Source organism: Neolamprologus brichardi, chromosome 14, assembly GCF_056152115.1.
Source record: "Neolamprologus brichardi isolate AB-2024 chromosome 14, ASM5615211v1, whole genome shotgun sequence".
Taxonomy (NCBI): Eukaryota; Metazoa; Chordata; class Actinopteri; order Cichliformes; family Cichlidae; genus Neolamprologus; species Neolamprologus brichardi.
The window spans coordinates 21,797,006-21,821,744 of NC_142117.1; the positions used below are offsets into that span (position 1 = coordinate 21,797,006).

Here is a 24,739-nt window from a genome sequence, read left to right on the forward strand (position 1 = left end):
TCAATGCAAAGTACATAATTTTATCTTTCTTAATAAACAAATTCCCGTCTGGCTTGTACTCTACCCTTTTTCTCACACAACTACCTTGCTTAAATACACAACTACTGCACTACTGTGTGATTGCTGTGCTGAGCATTGCAGTCACACATCACTGCATTTCTGGCACCCTACATTATACTGTAAATAAGACAATAAATAAGGCACATTGTATATTACACACAGCATAACACACACCTATCTCCACTTTGCATTGGTAAAGACTGAAAACTGGTCCAAAACGACTGAATTTATGCTAAAATGAGAAAAAAACAAAAAGTTACACATGAACTTAATGTAAGTTGCTGATGCTTTGTGTTTAAAATAAAAAGTGCTTTTCTTCCCTTTTCATTGCTCCTATTTTAGAATTGCAGAAAGACCACATCTTTCCTCTCTCATCATTCATAAATAATTGATATGACACCATCATGTGGACAGCTTAGGTAACTTCACTCTCAGTCGACTAATTCATCTCGAGTTTCGCTAGGCTTCACTAGAACACAGTTGATGTTTCAGTTTAGTTGTAAATTTGCTGTTTAGTGAATGCAAACAACATGTCAAGTTTATTTTATTTCACTTTACACAGGGATTACAAAGGTGAACGATGAAACCCCGACCCGAAATGGCTCTTGTGACGCCGCCTCGTGTGTTGAGTGAGATTACAGTACACGAGAAAGGATAAAAACACATTAGGAAGGTACATTCAGATAACTAAGGCACACACTAGTTAGGTTTGTACTTTCTTGTATGTATTGGTGATGCACACAGAGACGTCTCTCAGTGCCAGTCAAGTGAACAGTCATAGGAAACAAACAGATGGCATGTTTTTAACCTATTGCGACAAAAACATATTCTCAAAATTAAGACAAGAATGCACATAAAAATCTGGACTCAGTCATTAAAGTCCCTTAATATAAAAACTTCCTGTCTTCATCCCAGTAGCACATTTTTTATTAAGGCAAACATTGTATAACATGTTTATTTCAAAATGGTTTATTTAAAAAAAGACCTTTTGAAAGACTTGCACAATGTACAGATAGCTCAGAATGAATTTAATCAAAGCTTGGACAATTTCTGACAAGATCTCTGTGAGACTGAAACATTCAACAAACAGCTTATTAAATTAAATTAGCTGGGAGCTATCAGTGCAGAGCACAGATCTTGTCTAAACGATTACTCATGCGCGACCACCCTCACACATCTGGTACAATAAAGTTGACACTGGTTACCATTTCAGAAAACATGAGAAGGTTTACAATTTACACTAAAAAGAAAGCATTTAGAATTTAATAGACTCAATAAAACTGTAACATAGAGCTTTAAAGGAGGGATGCAAAATAAATAGAAATTTGATTAAACACATCAAACACACTTCAATCTTTCTGATATTACTTAATTTCCCTGAGTACCAATTCTAGTCTGTTGACATCACTAAAAGTGTTTCACAAGGACTACAACATTACATGTAAACGTTTTCTTTTCTAGTAGGGAACTTCCTTTTGGAGCCACACTGCCACACATGACTAGGTCACAGTTAACGGCAACTTTTCTTCCCACAGGTTTTCTTTATGTGTTTATACAACAAGCTTTGGTTTTCAGTGATATAAACTGCGTCAGTGCTGTTTGCACCTTTTATGCATGTTCAGCTCCAAAATCTACAAACCTTACAAAAAGAAGCCTTAGCATTTTTTTAATTTAAAAATCCCTTTTTCTAAAATCACACTTCAACATGGAGAAAGTTGCTTTCCATGTACTTTCCATCAAGTGTCCAAAGTGAAGAGCAGAGAAATGACATAAATGGATTCCCTTCTAATGCCGATCACTCCATCTTCACTTCATGACCATTAGCTGCTAAAAGCTCTTGGTGGTCTCTCTGGTGTTTGTGCCAGCTTTTGCTCTTCCGGATGGCAAATCGAACAATGTCTACCATAAAGACCCAGGAAAGGGCGTACATGGCCACTCCGCCACACTTGATAAAGAATCTCGGCCTGGGGGAGATCAGCTCACAGTACAGCATTGTGCCTCCCACGAAGATTCGCATCACCACAAACAGCAGCACAAACAGGACGTCCACAACGTCCCCCAGCAGAGTCCCGTAACGTCCAGTCTGCTTGAGGAACCAGCGCGCCTGCAAGAGAGGGTTTGTGATTTCACTGCCAAAGAGCACCGCACACGACTCGATGCCAGACTCCCCCAACCAAAGGGTCAACAGGATTCCCAGGATGCTCATGGTGTGGTGGGCCAGCATGACTGGTCCCTCTGTACGGAAGTACACACACCAGGCCATGTCAAAAATAAAATAGCCCAGACTCAGGACCATGGCACTTATCTGCAGAGGGGTGTTCTTTGTACCTGGCGTCCACAGACAAAAAAAGACCGGCTTTAGTTAGCTTCTTATCGAAACAGATAAAACAAGTTATTACTGTGAAATGAGCACATAGTTGTTTATATTGGCGTGTAACAAAAACAGCTCTTGAGAACTTTTTGTCTTTGTGTCTAAAGATTTTTCAGCACCTTACAAAAAGTTTCCACTTGGTAGTTAGAGCTCAACTGTGCTAACTAGTTTAGATGCCTCATGTCTGCATCAATTTTCAAAGAAAAAGCAGCAGATGTTACAGTGAAAACTAATAGATGAATCTAAACAGTAATGTCACATTAATGCATAAAAGAATATAATATTAAGTCAGTGAGCTGCTTAAAATCTATGCTGTGTCACTGCATCCTTGCATCCTTTTAGGTTTTTAATGTGCACACAAAATCTTGACAAACTGCATCCCCTACCTGGATAAGTAAAAGGCCAAGGTCCATCTACATAGCCTATGTACGCTGTGATGCAGACTGCCAGGATCCCGTGTACCAGCGTGACGAGTCGACAGTTCCATTCGTAGCTCCTGGATCCGTTAACGTTACACAGGACAAAGTAGAAAGACACCCAGCAGGATAGGCACAGGAGAGCACAAACGACAAGCACAGCCATCTTCCCCTCTGAAGGTAAGTCAAACAAAGAAAAGCAGCAAATTACAGCTAAACAAACTTCTCAGCAGTCATCAAGCCAACTCTGACTCACATTACATGGCGAGAGAAAAATGCAAGGAGGAACTTCTTGCTCTGTAATATCACTTACAGTAGAAAAAGACAGAATCACCGTCCAGAGATTTGAACTGTGCACTCTTTGTGAGGGAGCAACAATTAGCCTTTGCTTGAACTATAATAGTACTATAGTAGGCCGGCTGAGGGTCTGGTGGGGTGAGGGGGACGTCTCTTCTTCTGCTGTGACGTTTGTACTAGGAGGTGAGACCATGCAGACAGATGAGCCCACCCTCAGTGAACTGGAACAAGATGTACACTTGATTCTTAAAGATTCAAGCTAGTTTCAAAACTGGCAGAGAGGTTACTGGGTGCTGGGTCTCAGACAGTTCCCGAGAGGGACAAAGGCTCTTTCTCCCTTATTATTTGACATCTGCACTAATAAGCAAACAAAAAATGTCCCGTTGCTATCTTCGTTGTTATGCTCGTGATGTCCACATGCCAGCCAAATAAACTAAAAGATATTCAGTTACTACAACACACATATAAGAGCAATAAATTATTATATTTAAGAGGCGGGACACTGAACTGTTTCAGATTTTCTGCTTGGAAATGAATATGTTAATAAATTAATTCATCTGTTTAGTGACTCTGCTGCAAATTATTTTACAGATTCACTTGTACTATGGATAAAAAGGATGCACCTAAGGATGATATGAAGACTAGGCTTGAATTTATAGTCTTAGAAAACCTGCATGTTCATCTGAAAACGCACAATAAAGTAGGGAGAAAAAATCACGAGCAAACAAAGGAAACATCTGAGATCTGAATATGCAATGACAAAATTATGTAATGACATAAAATAAAACTAGTAAGTCTTGAACGATTCCACATTTCTCTATATTTATCTTCCAAGAAGCCAGACTTTCTGGTTTTGAGTGATCGTTCTCCATGCTTTATGAAGGGTTTTGAAAGTTTTTCAGTCCAGTCCTTTGACCTGACCATTTTCTTGGGAATGTTTTTTTTTTAATTCAAGGATAAAAAGGGACCTAACTCCAGGAATAAACCAGTATTATGCCTACATAATAGAAAATCCCTTTTAAATTGTGCCGTGTGCACTCTGTTAGTAGCAGACAGTCACAAAACTGTTCTCTTTTTTGAATCTATAAAAAAAATATGCCACAGATACTACACTTTAACATGCATAAAATAGTATTTTTGCACCAATACAGTTATTCCAAAAACAACTAGAAGATGGAAACATGGCATATCTTAGTACAGCGTGCAGGGTGTCATTAAAAGATCTGAGGAACCTGGACAAGAGGAGAACAAAAGGAGAAGTGGCAGGCCGAAAAAAAACTATCTGTAATACATGAACAATATTTGAAAGTCGTGTCCTTTAGAAATAAGAAAAAATCCAGCAAGGATGTGACACAAGTCCTAAGAGATGCGTCTGGCCCAGACAATTCATCAGTTGATCCGTCTACTTTTCACTGGAGACTCATCAGAAATGGTCTCAGTGGAAGGGTGGCTGTCAAGAAGCCATGCTTAATCAACAGATAACAGGGAGAAAAGACTGAGATATGCCAAATTGCACAGGATCTTGTTAAAATTGATGGAATCATAAACACAGAGAAGAACACTCAGATTTTAATCCTCCATGCAGCCCAATGTGGAAAGCGTCTGATTTGCAGCTGATTTGTTTTTCAGCATGACAATGATCCCAAACACTGCCAATGCAGTAAAGGCATACCTGGATAGAAAAAACACATAAAGGAACACTATCATTCATGGATTGGCCTCCCCAGAGCCCAGACCTCAACATTACTGAAGCAGTGTGAGATCATCTTAACAGAGAACAGAACAAAAGTCATCCAACATCCAAAAAAGACTACTTGAACTTTAAAAAAAATGAAAAGAAAGCTTACCTAAGAGAGTTCAGGCAAAGCTAAGGAATAACGATTGTTGCCAAATATTGACTTTCAGGCACTTTAGAATTGTACAAACTCTGTTTTTGCCTTATTACACTGCATTCCCATGTATGTTTGCACATGTTTCAATATATGCTCATTTTACTAGCAAAATATAAAGAAATGAGTGGTGACTCAAGACTTTTGTAGAGTACACACAAGAAAACACCAGGTAACTGAACAACTACCTTTATGTTTATTATTTGTTTTTCTTCATTACAGCATGCCCTGTGTATGATGCTGGAGGCTTTCTTGGGATAAGCGTGAGACACCTGAGCTATGTTTACTCTTATAATGGATGCAGATTTGAGCCGTTTTAAGGTAAAAACTATTAGCGTAATAATTGTGTTCCCACGCAAACCTATGAAAGGACGGGAACTGGCAACCAGAGCCCACGAACAAATGAAGAAATTTCTTCATTTGTTCGTGGGCCAGTTTATTGACGGTGACAGCAAAAGCAGCTGTTGCTAACAATGTGAAAGGGCAGCAGCAGAGCAGGGCCATAGCTCATCCCTTAGCCGAGGGGATGCTATCATAACAGGCTAACTCTGCACTGGCACTATTAGATGGATCAGTGAGCAAGCTAACCGTTAGCAAGCTAACAAAGCCTTGTTTTATGGGGTTACAACACGTTTATAAATGCGGTGAAATATAATTACCTTGTGGCTGTGTCTCTGTTTACATTCTGGCTGTTTTGCGTCCTCTGAAGCAAATATATGCTCGTAGAAAACCGAGGCAGGTTTGTTTGGATACACACTTTGCTGTCCTTTAACTGAACGGCACCGGGTAGCAGCAACAGCAGCCTCCTTCAGCATCCTTTGTGTCCCATTACAAGTGGCTGCATTTGCATGCTCTGCTACTATTAACTTGCTAGCACTACAAAGTGTATTGCATCCTGCTTATATTATCCCGTGCAATACCATAATTAGAGATTAAAGTAGATTTATGCAATATTTTGTAGGAGAAGCATGCTTTCATCCTTGATGTAGCGACGGCAGGCTTTTTCTTTCGGAGCAGGGGCGACACCGTGTGGGAAATAGTGGAAATTACAACCTTTCTTGGGCATCACACACACACACACACACACACACACACACACACACACACACACACACACACACACACACACACACACACACACCTCCTTATACCCCATATAAGGCTTAATAAAATGACTCCAATATACCACAAATAACTTCCAAGCTGTCCATGCAGTGCAAAGAAGGACTTTATTAAAACAATTGATGTAAAACAGCTCTTAAAAATTGTACATAACCAAATTGCTTCATTTTTTCCTTACGGCAGCTTTTTTTAATTACAACATATTAAAAACTCTTTCATAGAAAAAAAAATATGTTTAACAATGTAATCTACAATTACATAGCAAAAACATCAGTAAAATGTTAAGGCACTTGATCACCAGAGAAGGCCACAAATAGGTGTGTTTCACTCATTTGGTTCTTCAGTTAGCAGGACATACCAGCACACTAAATCTCTTTTTTCCTCTTTTTTCTCCCTTTTTTTGCGCTATGGCAGTAAAAAGGCTGAAGTTATTGAGGAAAAGCAGTCTTTTCTTTAACCTAGTACTATAAAGAACGAACAGACAAGTTAAATTTGGTCCCACAAATTTAAGAAGTGCTTCTTGAATTACACGTAAATTATCGGGGGGCAGATATGAGATGCGTAAATTATAGCAGGCAAAGCCGGAAACCAAGAACCAGAATTCTGGCAGCGCACATAAAAGTCTAAAAATGCTGGTTAACCAGAAGATGGCAGTGTAGATCATTAAAGCGCCCGTTGCTTGAATGGATCCTCACATTGGGGAGGAAAAACAAAACAAAAAAAACACCACCATACTGAAGAGCTTGTGTCCAGAAACTGAAACTTTAAACGGCTCCTTTCACAGCATTTCTTTGACTTTGGTTTGACACTTTTTAAACAGACTGAGAGGGGTGCGAGTTGTGGGCAGGAGGTGTCCCCATGGGTAACGACAGGGCAACTCGGGATAAATCTTCACTATTAAATAGGATAATATGCCTGTTTTTCTACACCGTCTATACAAGAATGAAAACAGGCAGCATATAAGGAAAACAGGATATGGATGAGAAACAACAGCCAAGAGGTTAACCTGAAATGTGTTTGAATACTTTGTGTTACTGAGGATCTGTGGTTTAACATGAACTTCAGAAACTGTTTTAATGCCTACAGGGAAGCAAACAGATGAGGTTATTATATTAAAAAGATTTTTTTTAATGATAGCCCTCCATAATTTCACTTTGCAACCAAAATAAATAAAGATAGCATTGGAGAGGTTTTGTTTTTTCTTTGTAAGCATGCTTACATGGTAAAAAACAGCATTTAGCTGGTAATAAACTGTTTTCACAGAGCTTTATAAGACAGATAATTCCAACATTCAAATTTTCCTTCACCAGGATGGAAGAATTTGTTTGTCTACCTCCTTTTGACTGAGAGTGGGACAGTTTTGTTCCTCTGCCGGTGTATGACTGTCCACCTTTTGTGCATACCATAGCTTGTTTGAGAGGTTTTGTTTAATTTGCCCCACTCACTTTCCCCAAAAAGGCACAAAAGTGACAGCTTCTTGGCAAAAGAAAAAAAAAAATAAAAAATATATATATATATATATAAATGTATATATATCACGTTAAGGCTGACAGCAAGAGGTCATTTTCCCCCAGAAACATTAGTGAAAAATTAGTGACTTTGCTGCATCTCCCTTAAAAGCTTTTGGTCTCATCTGGAACCTGAATTTATTTCTACTTCAACGTTAATGTCTGGATGTCGGCCCTCCCCACCTGACACAGCTTCACTTCACATGATATAAACCAAGGTCCAGTGTTGCTGTGGTTACTTTGAATAGCATGGGTGGAGAAGCATTGGCTGGGCTGGCGAAAAAGAAAAAAGAAAAAAAGAAGTCTTCTCGTTTCTTAAACATCCACAACAAAACTCTAGGTCTCCTCGTCCCAGAGGCAGAGCTGTTTTTGGGGAACATAGTACGTGAAATGGTATCCTTTGCTGCAGCTCTTGATGCCACACTTGTAGGTGGAGCCCTTGCCAGTTGCGTCCCGGCTGCGGCAGTACTTCAGCAGACACGGGTACCACTCCAGCCGCAGGGTGTACGTGCAGAGACATGGCTGCCACAAGTCTTTAGTAGCATGACAGGCCTGAAAGCTGGGTAGCTCTGTTGCTTGGGGCAGAACCTCAAATATGGAGCCGTCCACTCCTGAACACAAACAAATAGGGAAGCATGTGGCAGTTAAAAACAAAAAGCAAGCAGTCGCGCGTCTGCGCCGATCGCTCCCTTTTCTGATTCCGCTCAATTAAATGCGGCTGTGATCTAGAGAGCGCAAACAAAGTGGCATAAAACAGGCGAGATGCTGCAGTGAAAGGGCAGCTTTGTTATGCTAAGGAGACGCTACGATAGGTCCCTGTGCAGATAACGGCGCAGAGCGCTCGGTGAACCGTGACCATCAACATTGTTTTCTTAATAACAAAGCTGTCAGCTGACAATAGTGCTGTCGTATGAATTCTCCTCAGCTCGAATAATTTGGATTTCGCTGCTATAAAGAATCTGCATCTCGCTGCAAACTGCTTTTTTGAAAACAAATGGTTAAATAATGGGCTGAACCTCTCCGATAAACAAAATTAATCTGCATGCACACACATGCCGTTTCACCCTATTTCATAGTGTGCAAGAAGGCAATTTGGAGAGCAAAGAGCGAAAGAGGAGAGGAACCAAGATAACATGCACAGTCACAAAGTCTTATCATTGAAACCCCACAAGATAATACTTGAAGTCATATCACTAGAATTAAGTGGAAAGAGGTGTCTTGAAGAGAGAAACAGGGAAGATAGTGTTGAGAAGATTAGGAGAATCAGTTCAGAGACGTATGCAGAATTAGAGAGACAATCAGGAGAGGAGAAAGAAAAAAAAAGGGGGGGGGGGGTACAAAAACACCACCAGAGTTTCACCAGAGGTTCAATAATAAACAAAAATCAGATGGCTGCTGACCTTTTTCCAGCCAGTATTTCACATCTGCCTCACTGGTGTAGATGGCCTCGCGAGCCTCGCTACACATGTTGTGGATGTGGGCGCTGAGGTGCCAGGCCCGACTTAGATTGACCGCTGCGCTCATAGTCAGCTGCTCCAGGCCTCTCCGCTCCTCTGCCAAACGAATGGCCTGGGGATTTTTCTGGGAAAGACGTAATATCCTCAGATTCTCCACAGCATATAATCAGCTGAAAAATCTCCATAGCACAATCTCCACCGTGTCATACCTGCCTGAGACGGGCCATGGACTCGCTGGGGATGATCTCATTGCGGTTGAGGCGGGAAACGAAGCACAGGGCTTGGTACTGGTTCTGCCCTCGTTCCAGCTCGCCCAGGATCAGCGCTCGGAATATTTTCACATCCTGAAAAAGCCAAAGGGATGAGAAATGAAAAGGCTGAACAGATGACTCTCGGAAAGTATCGGGAATAGTAGTCGAGGCGAGGTTACGATAAGTTGTTGTTTATATGAGGAGAATCATCCAAATTAGAACAGATGCTGTTTCCAGTACGGTACTTAAAGCAGTTCAAAGATGTCCAAACAGCTGTCTACTCAAAGAAACAAAGGGTTTATATTCACCTCACCCATAAAGGCTCACATGACAACTTGTTGATACTTTTTGTCTGCAGACCTGTGCAATGAGGCTCCTATAATACTGTGGTATTCTGCTGTGTCAAATTAAAGCTTTCCAGCCTGTTTCTTGTCAGACCTACTAGAATTTCTCACATGCCAGAAATGTCAGACTCATTTTAGCATGCTGTTTAAAGTAGAACTGTACTAGCAGCAAAATGCCAATAGTGAGAATTTTCTCTCTCACACACACACGCATACGCACACACACACACACAAATAAAAACAAAGACGTGCTGCTGTTGGCAAATGCGCGAGCGATCTGGCACCAAACCAAAAGGCCATAAAGAGTTTGGTGAGGGGCAAGGCAAAGCATGATGGGAAGCTTCGACAGTGTGGAGAGCAGAGCAGTAGACCTGTCCTCCTATTCATTAGAACCCCACTCCAAACCCCCTCCTCTTGGCCTCAGCTCCAACACAGACACACACAGTCCTAAATACCCCTCCTCCGCTTTTCACACACCCGTCTGAAGCAAACAGGCAGCTGAGGAGTAACAGTTTGAAGGCTTTCACTTCCTGAGCAGGAGGAACTCTGGAATAGATAAACAGCTCCGAGATAACCCCACTGAGTTCTTCTTAAGCTCTTCCACTTCCTGTATGGAGAAGAGTACACCCTGGCAAGAAGGCAATGCATTCTGCTCACAAGTGTTTACGCTCTGCAGTCCTTTACAGACTGCTTGGATCTTCACTCCAACAGCCACTTTTGTCTGTGAAAAGAGACACTGGCAAGGGTACAATAGCAGCACGGGTATTACACAAGGCAATCCTGTTTGACCCCTGGAAAGAAAATTACTAAGCAAATATTGATTATATAGCTTTATGAGCTGGTACTCAGAGGAACACAGAAAGGAGCCAGTGGAAAATATATGCCTCAGCTTTTTCCCTGCAGACACAAAACAATAAGATAATGTCAATGAGCGGAGGAAGAGATATCACAGCGAAAAGAGTGAGTACAATGCCTACAGCGAGAAGGACAAGAGGGCCATTTGCCCCAGAATGCAGGAGTAAGCAGAGGCCATGACTTCAAGACCTCCCATGCTGCAGACACATAGTGCTACGCTGGGACACCGGGTGGGGAGAAAAGAGGGAGGGAGGGACAGAAAGAAGAGGAAGGTATTCGTGTCAGCCACATGGATTTGCCCCAGGGCTCCCTGGGTAATTACAGAGCAGCATGGCAGTTCCACTAGCTCTGCTTCTCTGGAAGCGACTCAACAGCAAAGCGAAGACACTGATCCCCTCCTGTTGTGTCATTATGTCTCGTGATTAATGATTGTCTAATTTCTACTCTGCGTCTAGGCCAAAAGGGCAAAGGTAGTTTAACAGTGCTTACTGTGGCAACGATTTTTATTGATGCAATTTTGTATCGAAATAACATCATCTGCACACCATGGAAAGTCTTACGGGCACAGTTTGACAGTTTGAGCACTGACAGCAATCTTCTCTCGAAGAGGTTGGGAGAAAAAAAAAAAAAAAAAACACAACCTCAAGACTGTTATGTACGTATAAAAATGCAACAAGCAGTCAAGTGGCATATTTAGGATCATATTTTAGCAGTTTCAGAAAGAATCTTTAAGAACAAAAAAGCACTACCAGAGTAAGTGAGCATTATGGGATCAATTATTTAGAAGACCACAGAAGAACTGAAGATGAAGAAGGGAAGCTGCTAATGAAAGTACCACATAAGCTATCGGGCAGTCATGGTGTTGAAAAATTGGGAGCACAGATTGGGAGCTGTGGCAAGTCGACAGGGTGAAATATTACAGGGGTAACTAAGGGTAACGTCCAGTGCCATAATGAGACATAACAATGGGAAAGGAGTAAACAAACAATAATGATGAAATACCAAAAGGTATGTGTTTTACTGCCTAGTTTTATTGTTTTGGCTACGTTTTTGGACTTTTGCTACCTAATTAGGAAGCAAACAGGCAGCGATCAGGTTCCAGAAAATAATTTCCCCAGAAGCAGCTTCTAGCTAGAATTAGCATTGGATCAGTTTTGACCTAAGACATGTCAAGCTATGCAGAGCAAATGAGAAGGCCAGGATGGCAGGAAAATCCCCTTAATTAATGAAAAATAACAAAAAAAACAAAACATACAACAACCCCCCCACCCCCCCCACCACCAAAAAAACAACCCTCCTCCTGGAGATTAAATGCTTCACTTCTGAAGAGCTCCTGAAATGATTTGAAGCCATGCCAAGGACAGAGCAAAGCTGCACAACAAACAATGCACGCTCATGATGTATTACAGACTATTCTAGGATGTGGCAGCATTATGCTTCAGGAAAACTCCAAAAAAATAGATGTGAGAGTTTGTGTGCACCGCACCCACCATTCAAACTACAGAAAATTACTGTAGTACTGGCATTTTGCCAATAGACTACCTGGCTGGTGGTACTTAAGAGTTTACAGTAGTCTATAGATTTCCATTTATCCGTGTTACACAATTTGAGTAAAAATATAGAAATTAAAAAATTAAATAAAAAACCCTGAAGATCAGAAGTTGAATATAAAACCATACCTGCGACTAGGGATGGGTACCGGTGTCCGGTGCCATGATGGCACCGGTTCTGACATAAACGGTAGTAACCAGACCGAAAAGCAGCGCACATTTCGGTGCTTTATTTCGGTGCTTTTTTTTGGTGCTTTTTTTTCCTAAGCTGTGATACACTTTAGATTCTAGCCAATCATTTTACGTTTCCGAGGATAGTAGGCAGGTCCAGGTGCGTAGTTCTTTTAGAGCAGAGCTACAGATTAAAATGCCCAAGGCGAAGCGGTCAAAAGTCTGGTTGTACTTCACAGCAAAATATGCAAACTCAGCAGCCTGCAACAAGTGCTTTAAGCTGATACTGTGACACTGTCAAAGGAGGTAACACCTCAAATCCAATGAAACACCTGGCGACGCATAGCGGGTTTTTTTAAAGCCCAGAAATGCGCCGTATTTGATAGCTTGCTGCAAGACCTCACACCGTGCACATCTACTGCGGGTGTGGTGCCTGTTATCGGACCCGGAGCCCTGCTAGTGTAGCAGAAATGATGACGGATGATGATGGCAGCAGCAGCCGTTCTTCTCTGTGTGAGTAGCTTCATGTTGTTCGTGTGTAATTTACGTTGAGTAGGCTAACCACGTTATTAAATTAATGCATGTAAGGTGAACTAGCAAACACCGTCGTAGTTACATGCGGCTGTCTTCTTGTTTGATGGCAGATACTCCCTTCACCCTGGCCAAAAAGGCTAAAATGACCAAAGAAAACGTGGAAAACAGTTAAACATGAGAGGTTTTTGGATAAAGTTTGTGTTTTTTCCATTGATTAAGCACTGCTTCCAGCCAAGAGTGATACCATATATGCCCCACAGCTGCAGAAAAGGCTAACGTTGTTATCTTTTTACAAAAAAACAGCTAAACATGAGAGGTTTTTGGACCAATTTTGTGTTCTCCATTCTTTAAGCACCGGTTTGAGCACCAGCACCGTTTCAAAAGTACCGGTTTGGCACCGGTATTGGATAAAACCTAAACGATACCCATCCCTACCTGCGACTATCAAGCAAAGAGATTCTTTCACCTGCATACCTGCTTTAGAGGAACTTTTTCATTGCACAAAGAACTGCTCCAGCTGGTCTGTGGATTCAAAAGGACACTTTCTTGCTATGACCTGCACGGTGCTAACCATTGCCCCTCATAAATATATATTTGTCTTAGCATTTTAGTGTTTAGAGGATATAACTTGTCCATAAGTGTATAACGGCTGGCCCTCCCTCAACCTGGTTCTACTGGAGGTTTCTTCTTGTTAGAAGGGAGTTTTTCCTCCCCACTGTCACCAAAGTGTTTGCTAATTGGGAGCCATCTGATTGTTGGGGTTTTCCGCTTTACTCTACATATTTGTAGCAACTTTACTTTAAAATTTAAAGTGCCTTGAGGTGACTGTTGTGATTTGCTGCTATATGAAAAACTGAACTGCATTGAATTGAACTTTTACAGGTTCTGGATGGTGATATTTCTTTTATCTTTATCTTCTGACAGGCCAAGATGTTTTGTGGTCTTCATATTCAGCTGGCAGCATTGGTATATTTTGTGCGCAGTCATGTAGTGAGAGTAGTTAAAATTTAATTACGACCTTTGAATGGCAACACCAAACCAGTGCTGAGGACATGTCAACTCAGGTCATGCTCGAGTAAAATTTCACTGACATTCTGACAGCAAACAGAGTAAAATAGTTATATCATCTTTGCTGCCCGCCAGAAAAAACCACCACCGTTTGGGATGTGTGCAGACACACTCCAAAGCGTGATAAAGAAAAGACAACAAAGGAGTGAAACGTGAAGTGATTAAAGTAAGGTTTACACCTGTTGTTTTGATGACAGGCAATATCACTAGGAGAGAGTGCGCACTCGTCAGACTGATCAAACAACAGCTATCTCTTTTTACAATCTCCCAAGTGGGAAGGTGTTTTTAAAGTCGCCGAATTATGCAAACAGAGGACTGACAGAAGATCAAACAAATATGAGACGGGGAGGAAAAGCGCTTCTGTGGTCACAGTATGGGGTAATCCCTTCCTGTTGTAACAAAACCTGCCTCATTCGTGTGATGGATTATAGAGAAAGATTTCGTCAGTTCCTGATAAAATACACCACACTGCCAAAAAGTAGACAAAATAATTGCCTGGGATGCATATGGCAAGAAAAACAGTAATGCTGGAATCGAGTAGACTTGCTAGAGCTTGAAAAAGCACCCCTTAATTTCAAAATACTCCCTAAAGAGGAGGTGCCCACATTTGGAAAATGAGTCACCCCCCCTTAAAGAGTGTTTACACCTAGAAAAAAAATTATAGTAATAATTTTCTGACCAACATTACAGAAAATAACCACCTTCGGACATTACGGATTAAAAAGGCAACCTTATTCCCATCTTTAAAAAGACTGGCGATACCATAATCAAAGGGCAGCGTATCCTTGAGTTTTTTTTACTCTAGCAGAGCAGCGTAAATGTCAGCGTGGCTATAAATAATCTGCACAAGTGCGAATTCCTTAACATTGCTCGCTTACACATAGGACTTAGTCCATTTGCAGACAAACTACCACTGGCCAACAGCCAAACAAGTCTGTATTCATGCAACATGACTGGTGGGTCAAACGAAGACCTGTTAATCAGGAGAGAGGGTGGGGGCTCGTTTCATTGGTGGTTACCTTTGGTGGGTCAGATTATTTAAGAAGTGCACAAAAGCCCATTCAGACACTCAAAGGGTGCCATTTACAGTGAACATTCTCAGACACTGTAACCCAGCAAGACAAACTCCGTCTCCTTGCAGAGTATATACCTGGTTTACGGGCTGTTAAAATAGGAGCCCAGCAATGAAAAGCAGTCCAAACGCTCATGGGAACATTGCACCTGCACTTGCAAGAGATATATGCATCTCAGTTTGAGTGCCATTCTGGCTGAACCGATTCACACTCGATGCAAGGATGGATATTCACGCACAAGTGCACCCACACACACGCACACAAACAGTACAGCAGTATGTGTTCCCTGTGCAGGGGGTTCTTCCTGTTTTCAAATCCCCCCTAAGACCCTGTCTGTTGATAAGGCTGATGGCTGGCTGTGGAGGACTGCTGGTAAGCCACGCTCTGATGAGTCATTTGGGATCACTGTGGGTCTGTGTGGATATTTGCCTGACATAGAACCAAAAAGTTGATGTAATACTTAAAAAAAAAAAAAAAAAAAAGAACAAATAAGATTAAAGGCAAGCTTGTATACTAACAAAAGTAAAAAAGGGCAATGTAATTTTTACATAAAATTCAGCACCGTGCAACCTTCCAGTTTATTCGCTTGTCTCGAGTGATGAAACCTTGTGTTTACTTTTAAAATCCCGAACCTACGTAAATGGCTCCGACTGCCTTTTGGAAACACGTATGGATTTAAAATGTTTGGTGACGGGACAGGGTATTTGCTTTAGTGTGTGAGGGAAGCCATTCAAAGAAGCAAAAAAAAAAAAAAAAAAAAGCACAGGTTTTTGGCAGGGATTAAAGATCATTTTGGGAGACGGAGGGAGAGACGCACACAGACAAAAGGAACGGGAGAAAAGCCACTGAGCTAAGACATGCTTTGAGCTGAAGTTAATTACAGACGCCCCAAAGGCAGGAATGTGGAGCCACATTTAGGTCTGGTCACACCTGGCTGTCCAAAGAGCTAACCAATTAGTAAACACTGGCAATGAATGGACAATCAAAACACTGGAAGCCATGAAAAGAAAGGTTTTCCTGTTGGCTATTCTCCTGACAACAATGCAAAAGGAGCTTACCTTTCCCAGTGCATGAGGGGTTAATGTTTAGGCGTTACACATGAGTACAAAAATACAATCGAAATTATTTTTAAAAGACTAACTCTGCACAGCCCACAACATAATTTTATTCATTCATGCAGAATCTGGATACAATTAAGTAGACACACAAACTGTTTATGGGGGACTCTGCATTCAGGAAATGAGAAGGAGGCAAACAGCGAGTGCTAACAGGGAAGGAAATGAGGCAGATAGACGAGGCATAAACAATAGAGATGGCCACAGTCCCATTCAGCCTCCAACTGTTGTTGCACATCTTTCATATCCGGTTTCAGGAACCACAAAAATAATGGTATTATTCAAACTATACATATTGATAATAGGTTTTATGTAACAACATATTATTTATGAGCCTTTTTCATAAAAAACAGAATCTGTTTTATGACAGGAAAGGTGACACGACAGCAGATTGTTGACAAGGAAAAGGGTGTTGTAATGCCTTCCCAGGTGTGGACCCCTATGACTTAACTGCCTGAACTATCACTGACCTAAAAATAAAATAAATAAGTCCAAAGCTTGCCAAGTGCTGCTACCCAAACGGACACAGCCATGAATTTGACAAAAATAATATTTCAGGAGACAGAAAGATCTGGCACGCTTCAATTCTTTGTCAGTGTCATTGCCAATCTTCTTCATCTTAAACCATCTGTAGTTAGACAAAAATTACAACTATGTACACTGCAAGCCACAACTGCCGTCTTCATGTCCGTCAAAGGCTGCTACCACAGCACTGTGCAGTCCCTGTCCTGATAAGTGAGAAAAAAATTTTAAAAAGCTAGATGATAGTCATCTCTCTGCTCTGGTCTCTTTCCCTGGAAGCAGAGACTGTGAAAATGGGAAGCTCTTTATCAGCAGTATTAAATGTGAACATCTGGCCTTCTGGCGAGAGGAGGAGGGGAAAAGGATAAAGACACCAACAGGCGCAAAGGGGCCACCAGAGGCCAAAGGGGGCTCATGAGGAGACTCGAATGGCAACAACAAGACCACAGAAGAAGCTTGTTTTGGTGTTTTGATTTTTAGGATTTTGAGCCAGCACGGAAAATTATGGCCATGGGTAAAAAAAACAAACAAAAAAAAAAAAGTTCATTTTTAAATACTTCAAAGTTAGCTGAACTCTTCCTCCAGCACAGAGTAACCTTACAAGATCTTAATGTATTAAAATCAAAAGTAAGCGTTCAAGAATGCCACCTCAGAGATTTAAGACAAGAAAGCAGAACTAGGCAGTAGCTTCTCTGAACAGAGTCATTTTCCCACGCAAAAAACATACAAAAGGAAAGCAGAGTAGGAGGCGAGGTCTTCAAAGTTCATCCCTTGAGTAAACAATTTGCCACATGGATTTCTGTGACTCACAGATTGCTCACAGTCACCGTTTGGGGTGTGAAAACCGGTGTGCCTTATAACATACTGAACGTACCTGAAGCAACAACAACACTTCCTGGAACAGGTGACACTCACCCATAAAAAGGACTTTACAAGTTTGTACAAGTGACAAAGAGGGATGGTGTTTCAAGGTTGAGTAAGAGGCAAGGTGTGGCAGCCAAAAGTAAAGAAAAAAAAAAGGTTGCTACTGTACTGTACTAATGTGAAGTACCTGTAACATGGGAAAAAAAACACAACAGGCAGTTGCGACTCTTGGCAAACCTCTGCGTTAACAAGAAAAAGAACAAAGTGGACTGTCATCAGGCCTCCCATGCAGGAAAAAAAAAGAAAAGAAAAAGAGTTTGTCTGACAGATAATGCAGTTAAACAATTCTAATGGCTCATACAACATACGAAGGCTCGAACAGAACTCGGAATGAGCACCTGCCTAACTGGGTCACACTCTGCAACCCAATGGGAGGGCACACAGAAAAGCTAACCAACCTAACTCCCCACCCTCAACTTTCCTTCTGTGTTTGACACAGCACATGAGGGTGTGTGGGAAAAAAAAATCCATTCTTACAGCAAGCTTATTTCTGGGCGTGTGCATAAAGCCTCTGTGCTTTGAAGACCATCACAATGAGCTGAGCTGACGGTAACGCAGGCCTCCGCAGTGAAAGCTGATCCAGTTTGCAAGGTTCAGGGGGAAAAAAAAAAGAAAACAGACACTGACGTGCTCATCAGTGCCATCATTCACAAGAACCTGACCCAGTTAACGGGATGGTGTAAGGTGCAGATGATCATCCCCATCAAAAAACTCTGAACCTCAAATATAGTTGGTGATTTTTTTGGATCAGCAGTTTCTTTGTTCTCCCACACCCCTATTTTCAAAATTGTTCCAATAACTGAGGTTTTGGTGAGAACAACAAACTCCTAAAGCTTTGTCACCCAAAGTAGTAAAAACGCTAGCGTGAGTGGAAGCCTTTCAAATTTCCTTCTAACTGATGGTATCAGCTGTTTATTCCTACTATCTCAAACTATGCAGTTCGAGTTTTAAAGTGCAGAAAGAAAAGAAAAAGATCCTCTGAGCTTTAACGACCATATTAGGTGGCTAAAGGGGTGACAGGAGACTGTCTGCATTTTGTTTCAGATGCTTTTAAATCACTTTTGACTTTTCTTGCTGGTTAGGATTAGGCATTAAAAAAACAAACCCATAGTTAAGAGAACAAGAGGGATTGCGGTTGGGTTGAAACATGCCACCCGACATTGCACTTAAAGGGCAAAGGAATCCTTTACAAGCATTCACATGCAGTCGCTTAAGAGTGACAAACTTGCTACATTATATACAGCAATGCACTTGCTACTGGTCGCCTAACATTAAATTGTAACTGCAGTGCGCCCCACGGTGTACTTCTAATAAGAGTCCCAAGCCCTGATAAGCGTGGAGGTTTGCGTCAAGAAGGAATCGAATCAAACATCTAGGAATAAAAGAAGACCCAAAAAGTCTATAAATCGAAATAGGCCCCGAAATTTAAAACCCTGAAATCGTATCCAGATAATAAAAAGGCTTTACAGTTGCAGGCCAAGGTGCCTGTAACTGTAGATGTACGATGATGTGCACCACTGCATCCCAGATCCCCGTGAAGTCATTCACATTCCTGCATTGATGGACAGAAAAGACAAGACACACAAAACACCAAATCTGGAAAGACCCAAAACAAGCCCTGAAAGATGAGGGTCATTTCCCTCGCATTGACCTTAAGACAACGGTTTATGTTAAGCTCAGGGTACTAGCCTGTGTTGAACCATAAATTGCAGAATTTAATGGGGGGGAAAGGGGGGGGATACCAAATTAGCAGCTACCTTCTCTATTCAGAGCGACATCTGTGCTGAGATTTGTCTCACAGTGGGGAAAAAAGAAAATCCGCCGATCGACGTGAAACATTTCATCAGGATATTTCTGAGCTGCAGACAGATTGCTGCAATTTTACATAATTTAGAGTCGATTCAGCTGCAAATACTTCATGGAGACCCCAGACGGGAATGAAAAGCTCTTTTACTGCACGCTGAAAAAAAAGAGTGTAACCTTCAAATGCAATTACAGAATAAGTGGCAGATAATCAACTCCATCCAACCCCATAACGCCTGTGCTTCATAAAAAAAAGCGAACCGCACTATCATAAATCTGTTGCTTTGAAGTGAACAGACAGCAGTACCCACATGTTGAGATTCAGTCAACATGACACAGAGGTGTCATGAGCAAGCTAAAACCACCTATTCATCTTTTCCATATGCTTACAGACCATCAGAGAACCTTCCTGAAATCGCTGCATGGCTCATACACTGTGATTCATTGCTGGGATAAGGTTGACTAAACTTCCCTCTCACATTCAGCAGACCACTTCACCAGTGTCTAATGGCTATAACATGTACCATCACATTTTGCCACGTATTCACAAAGCAGCAAATAGTAATGAGGCTGCTGTCCCGTGACTACATTTCAGTTCGTTTTTTAAATCTCAGTGAACGAGACTTGCTCTTCAAAATGTGACATTATCTATCGAGCCATCCATATTTTTTGTGTCTCATCATTAGAACTCAGTGTTTAACATCCCTCTTAAAACACTCCGCTTCCCACAGGCGCTCGTCTGAACTATATATTCATGGCAGCTGGAAGTGACAGCTCATCCAACTTTCCATAAATCTTGAGAGATACTGCACAAGACTTGAATGAAAACCACATGCAGAAGAAACAAGGCGGGGGCAGGAGACGGGGGGGTGAGACAGAAAGAGGGGAGAGGTAGGGGGGAGCAGCAAGAGGCTGACCTACGACTGTACAGATAAATCAGGCAGCGGAAAAGTAAAGCGATGTAAGAGGTTCAAATAAACCAAACCATATGTGCAGATGTGATGTGCGCTGGCGTGTGTGCACGCGTGACAGGATACAGCAACCCTGCACGGTCAGGAAAAGGGCTCCCTGCTCTCAGATCACTGTACGTCTCTTTCCGTGGGTGTCACCAGCGATTGGGGGGGTGACGGCCTCTTCTCTTTCAACTCTAAATTAGCTGTTTTGGTTAGTGAACCAGACGTGCAGATCAAAAAGGTCAGACATGCCCACTTAATCCTGGTAAATCTCCCCCTTCACATCTCGCCAGCCTGTCAGCTTCTGTGTGACAGCAACCATCACAGACACATGCCTTTGCTCTGTGCAGCCCCCCCCCCACCAACCCCCCCACCACACACGCCCCTCTTATGCAAAGCAGTTGTTTTTTATTTTGCAAGACTGACAATTTCACCAGTCTCCGGATAGCCATTGACAAAAGCAAAACAGTATCATCTTTCCAAAATGTTACAACTGGTTGGCGTTGGACACTCGAGCTGTTTGTCTACATTTTAGAAGAATGCTAAATATGGCCACTTATGATCAGCTCTGAACGGGACCCTTGAGCTGCAGGGGTTTCGAAGGCCATTAAGGGTCTTGGGGGCGTCACATCTAAGGAGCAGCAGCTGTCTTGACCTCGGTGAAACTCAGCTGTGATGGAAAGGGATGAATGAAACTATACTTCAGCTTAAATGTGGGCTACAGTAACTGCTCAGATTTTTCTCCTTTATTTAAAAAAAAAAAAAGGCTTTAGGTGTGATTTTGTTTAAGATTCAGATCTGTGACCCTGAATTAAAATTTAACAATGTAGCTTGAACCAAGAAGCCATTGTTGCGGATTTCAACACCTAAGGGATACACAGATTTGGGGCTAATTGGGGGTTCTGCTTATGTGAACGGTGCAGATCCTTGATCAGTTTTTTGGGGGGTTGTAGGGGTGAATGGTTGTATTACCAAAGTAAGGGGGTGGAGGGGCAAAGCAGTAGTGCCTTTTAGTTAGATTTGGACTGACTTTAAGGATTAGTGACAAGACACAATTTCTTATTTTTAAGTGGGGACTTCCAATAGTGACTTCCAGGACCACCGAGGGAGTGTTATGAGTCTGCAGGTATAAAATGGGAAGCATGAAATTAAGTTCTTTGTTAATTAGTTCTGATTCTGGAGGGGGGAAATTGTAGCTATTCAATAACCTAAAATTCAAATGAGCCAGAGGGAAGTATCCGCCTCATGTTCAGCGGTAAGCAGGACAACCTCTTACCCGTTTGAAGTCCACCACAAAAGTGATGAGCGTCCCATCTCCCTGCTTGAACTCGAGTGATATCGAGTCTTTCTCGCTGTCCGCCTCCAAAACCTCCTCGGTCACCAGTCCGTCAGAGAGCCGGACTCGGACCCGCAGCTCTGCAGCGAGTCCCACAGCCACGAGCAGCACAAGGGCGCAGAAACGAGTCAGTATCCGACCTGGAGCCGCGGAGATGCAACTCGCAAACATCCCCGAAGACGCAAAACCGTACCCGAGAGAGCAAAAAATCGAGGCGAAATCCAGAGGTCTCCGCTCATATCCCAGCTGTGTTCTTCTCTTGTGCCGTGTTGTCTCGTCAAGTCTTTTCCTTCATGATCAAAGTTTGGTGGGTCACTCTTTCATGCGGTCCCCCCGCCGTGCGTCAGTACTTTCCACAATTACAGGCACATTCATAGGAATCAGGCGACAAACACACGTCCTCACTGCAATCTCTCCCTTTCACTTCTGGGACCAGTTCCCTTCCATTGAAAGTGTGTCGCTCCGGTGTTGTTGATAAGATCATGCGCACTTCAGCTCCCTCCCGCACCACAGTCAAGAGTCCGATGATTGCACGCTGCTTCTCACTCTGCTTTGTGTTGATGTTCACGTCTTCTCTCTCTCTCTTTTCTTACCTCCTTCTGACTCTCACTCAGTCCCGTCACTTCCTATCCGTCGGTATCCCGCTGCTCGCCTGGCCTCCAAACTTTCTGCGGCGTGTGAGTGAAAGAGCGCACTGATGGTAGTAAACTCTTAAAGCCATACCACCCTCAGAAAAGTCTGCCCATCCCCCTAAAGGCCTCATGTGATCCTCCTGCACTCCACAGCAAATGGGCTAATAATACCCCCCTCCTCCACCCCAGCAATTATTAAAAAAAGGTGTTTGTAGGGGGATTTGTAAACCACAGCTCCGTGCGTGTTGCTCACGGCATGTAGGGATGATTAAAATGCATGAGCAAACTATACCGTGCAGCTGCCGGTGATCGTAAAGCAAACAATAACCAAGCAGGTAAAAATGTTGGAGTCATATAAGATATTATCTTAAGTTTAAAAGCCCTGTGATGTGAGTAAATAGGATGCGCGCGGATGTGCTATCTTATGGAGGTAATATTGGATTAAATGCGCCAAAACAGGGATGTCAAACATAAGGGCAGGGGGCCAAAATCGGTCAGCCAAAGATTTCAAACTGGTCCGCTGAGCAGCTTTGGAGACTGTGAAGGAGCATGTAAATTGTTGGTTTTAAACTGTATTTTCACAAGTTTTTGCAGCCTCTCCTACTGATAAAGACTTCACCTTAATGGCCTCTCCATGGCCATTCATACAGCACCAAAGTAAAAAAGCGGTAGTTTGTGTTTTTTTCCTTCACTACGTTTTTTTTAATCTTCTGTAGAAATTTGATTTTACCAAAGTAAGGAAAATCAATCAATCAGTCAATAAAGGAAATAAAGGACATATTCTGTCAGCTGACAGAAATGTTTTCGTTTTACACTCACTGGACCTTGTGCACAATCAGAACTTTTTCTGTTACTTTACACATTTATTTCTAACAATTTATGGCCAAAGACTCACTCCGACAGACTTCTTTCATTTACTACAGCAGTGTTTCATTATGATGTAGAAAAACCACAGAGACACACCGTTGAAATTACACTTCTTTTGTTTTTTTATTAAAGTATCCTGGGGAGTACATTTGTAGTTAAAGTTGTTTACAGCTAGCTCTGTGATCCACAGTGCAAAATGAGTTTGACATTCCTGCTCTAAAACATCTTTGAAAATTATCCCCAAGAATGAGGAAAACAGATATTTTGTTGTCAGTCTCCAATTTTTATGTAACTTCCGTAGAATATAAATTTTAGTTCTTGCATGAATCCATCGCAATACATAGGATAAGCACTATGGTTATAGTTTTTCCAGCTCACTTTCTTGTATTTCAGGTGTTTATGCAGCCACCTAATCTCCCTGAGACGTATGTATTTATGTATTTATGACTCCAGTGGCTCTAGCATCTAAAATAAATCTGAAGATAATCACTGCCTTTGATGACAACATATAGTTGAGTCACAGGTTTCAGTTGCAGGGAAAAAAGACAGTCACTCCTTTATTCTTATTATGTGTTTTTTCATTTTACGATGCCCTCGAGAGAAAGCTTGACAAACCCGAGGTGAGAGCTGACAAACAGATAAAAGCCGCCTATCTGAAGCAAGATCGCAGCTCCACATGAAATGGTAGATTACCACTCTGTGTGTGTGCGTGTGTGTGTGTGTGTTGCAGATGGAAGTTTGACAGCCATGCAGTAATTTTCATATCTCCACTGGCTGCTGCACTGCATTCTGGGTGGGCTAGGCCCCGGTTTGGTGACCCCAAACGTGGCAGCACACTAAAGCTGCTGCGACCAAGAGATGGTCGCTCCAGTGAAGAGAAAAACAAACAGAGAAGCCATTAAGCAAAGCAAACATTGTTAGGTTTGCCTGGAGAGACCAAACTGGGCCCTGGGCCCTCATAGAGTCGAGGACGGGAGGTCAGGCAAACACACCCCTTTGTGATGGAGGTTAGTTCTCGAGTATTCTTCTGCTACATCTTAGTTAGAGCGTCCAAACACATGCTAGCTTAAGCTAATGGAAAGCAATGGGATGTAGGGATTGCCCGACTACACTGTCAGCAAACATGTAAAGCTTTCTCCACCCTTCTTACTTAATAATTAAGAGGAAAAGTAATTCTGGGGTTTTGTTCAAAAATCATGTGCTTGCACGTCATATTTGCACACACATACGCACACGCAGTTGTCCAAAGTACAATAAAGCTTTGAGGTTAAAGCTAGAGCAGAGGCAGACAAACACGACTGTGTACAGAGAGTGTTTATGATTAACCAGCAATTTCGTTGCCCCGTGATAATTCACTGTCACAGCGAGCAGTTTACGGTTAATTACATGAGCACTGTTCCTGTCATGCAACAACTGAAAGGAGAGCTACTTTTGTTTGGTTAATTTACTGTGAAGGGAAGAGATAAACGAAAGTGAAAAGCACTTGAAAAAATGGGATTGGACTTATATGTGTGCATTACACTTACGCATCTTAAAACAATGTTTACCTCACATGTCTTGATGTTCGTTTGTGCAAGTCTACATGCACACCTCGTAACGTGCATGTAGGAAAAAGCATGTG

At 42.0% G+C, this 24,739-nt stretch overlaps 2 protein-coding genes across 3 annotated transcripts; both read right to left on the reverse strand.

Annotated features, from left to right (window-relative positions):
• Positions 1-620: 620 nt before the first annotated feature.
• On the reverse strand, positions 621-6,035 carry tlcd5a (TLC domain containing 5a). 2 transcript variants are annotated; one of them, XM_035909801.2, is made up of 4 exons: positions 5,693-6,035; positions 3,161-3,365; positions 2,818-3,021; positions 621-2,388 (listed from the first exon to the last, which is right to left on the reverse strand). In XM_035909801.2, exons 3-4 carry the CDS (start codon positions 3,011-3,013, stop codon positions 1,856-1,858), a joined length of 729 nt encoding a protein of 242 aa, XP_035765694.1. In that variant the 5' UTR covers positions 3,014-3,021; positions 3,161-3,365; positions 5,693-6,035; the 3' UTR covers positions 621-1,855. The 2 variants fall into 2 exon arrangements, with proteins under 2 accessions (XP_035765694.1, XP_006795519.1); XM_006795456.3 differs by lacking the exon at positions 3,161-3,365.
• Positions 6,036-6,250: 215 nt separating this feature from the next.
• oafa (OAF homolog a (Drosophila)) lies at positions 6,251-22,327 on the reverse strand. Its single transcript, XM_006795455.3, has 4 exons — positions 21,560-22,327; positions 9,330-9,464; positions 9,064-9,244; positions 6,251-8,274 (listed from the first exon to the last, which is right to left on the reverse strand). The coding sequence occupies exons 1-4, from the start codon at positions 21,788-21,790 to the stop codon at positions 8,000-8,002; spliced, it is 822 nt and encodes a 273-aa protein (XP_006795518.1). The 5' UTR covers positions 21,791-22,327; the 3' UTR covers positions 6,251-7,999.
• Positions 22,328-24,739: the final 2,412 nt, after the last annotated feature.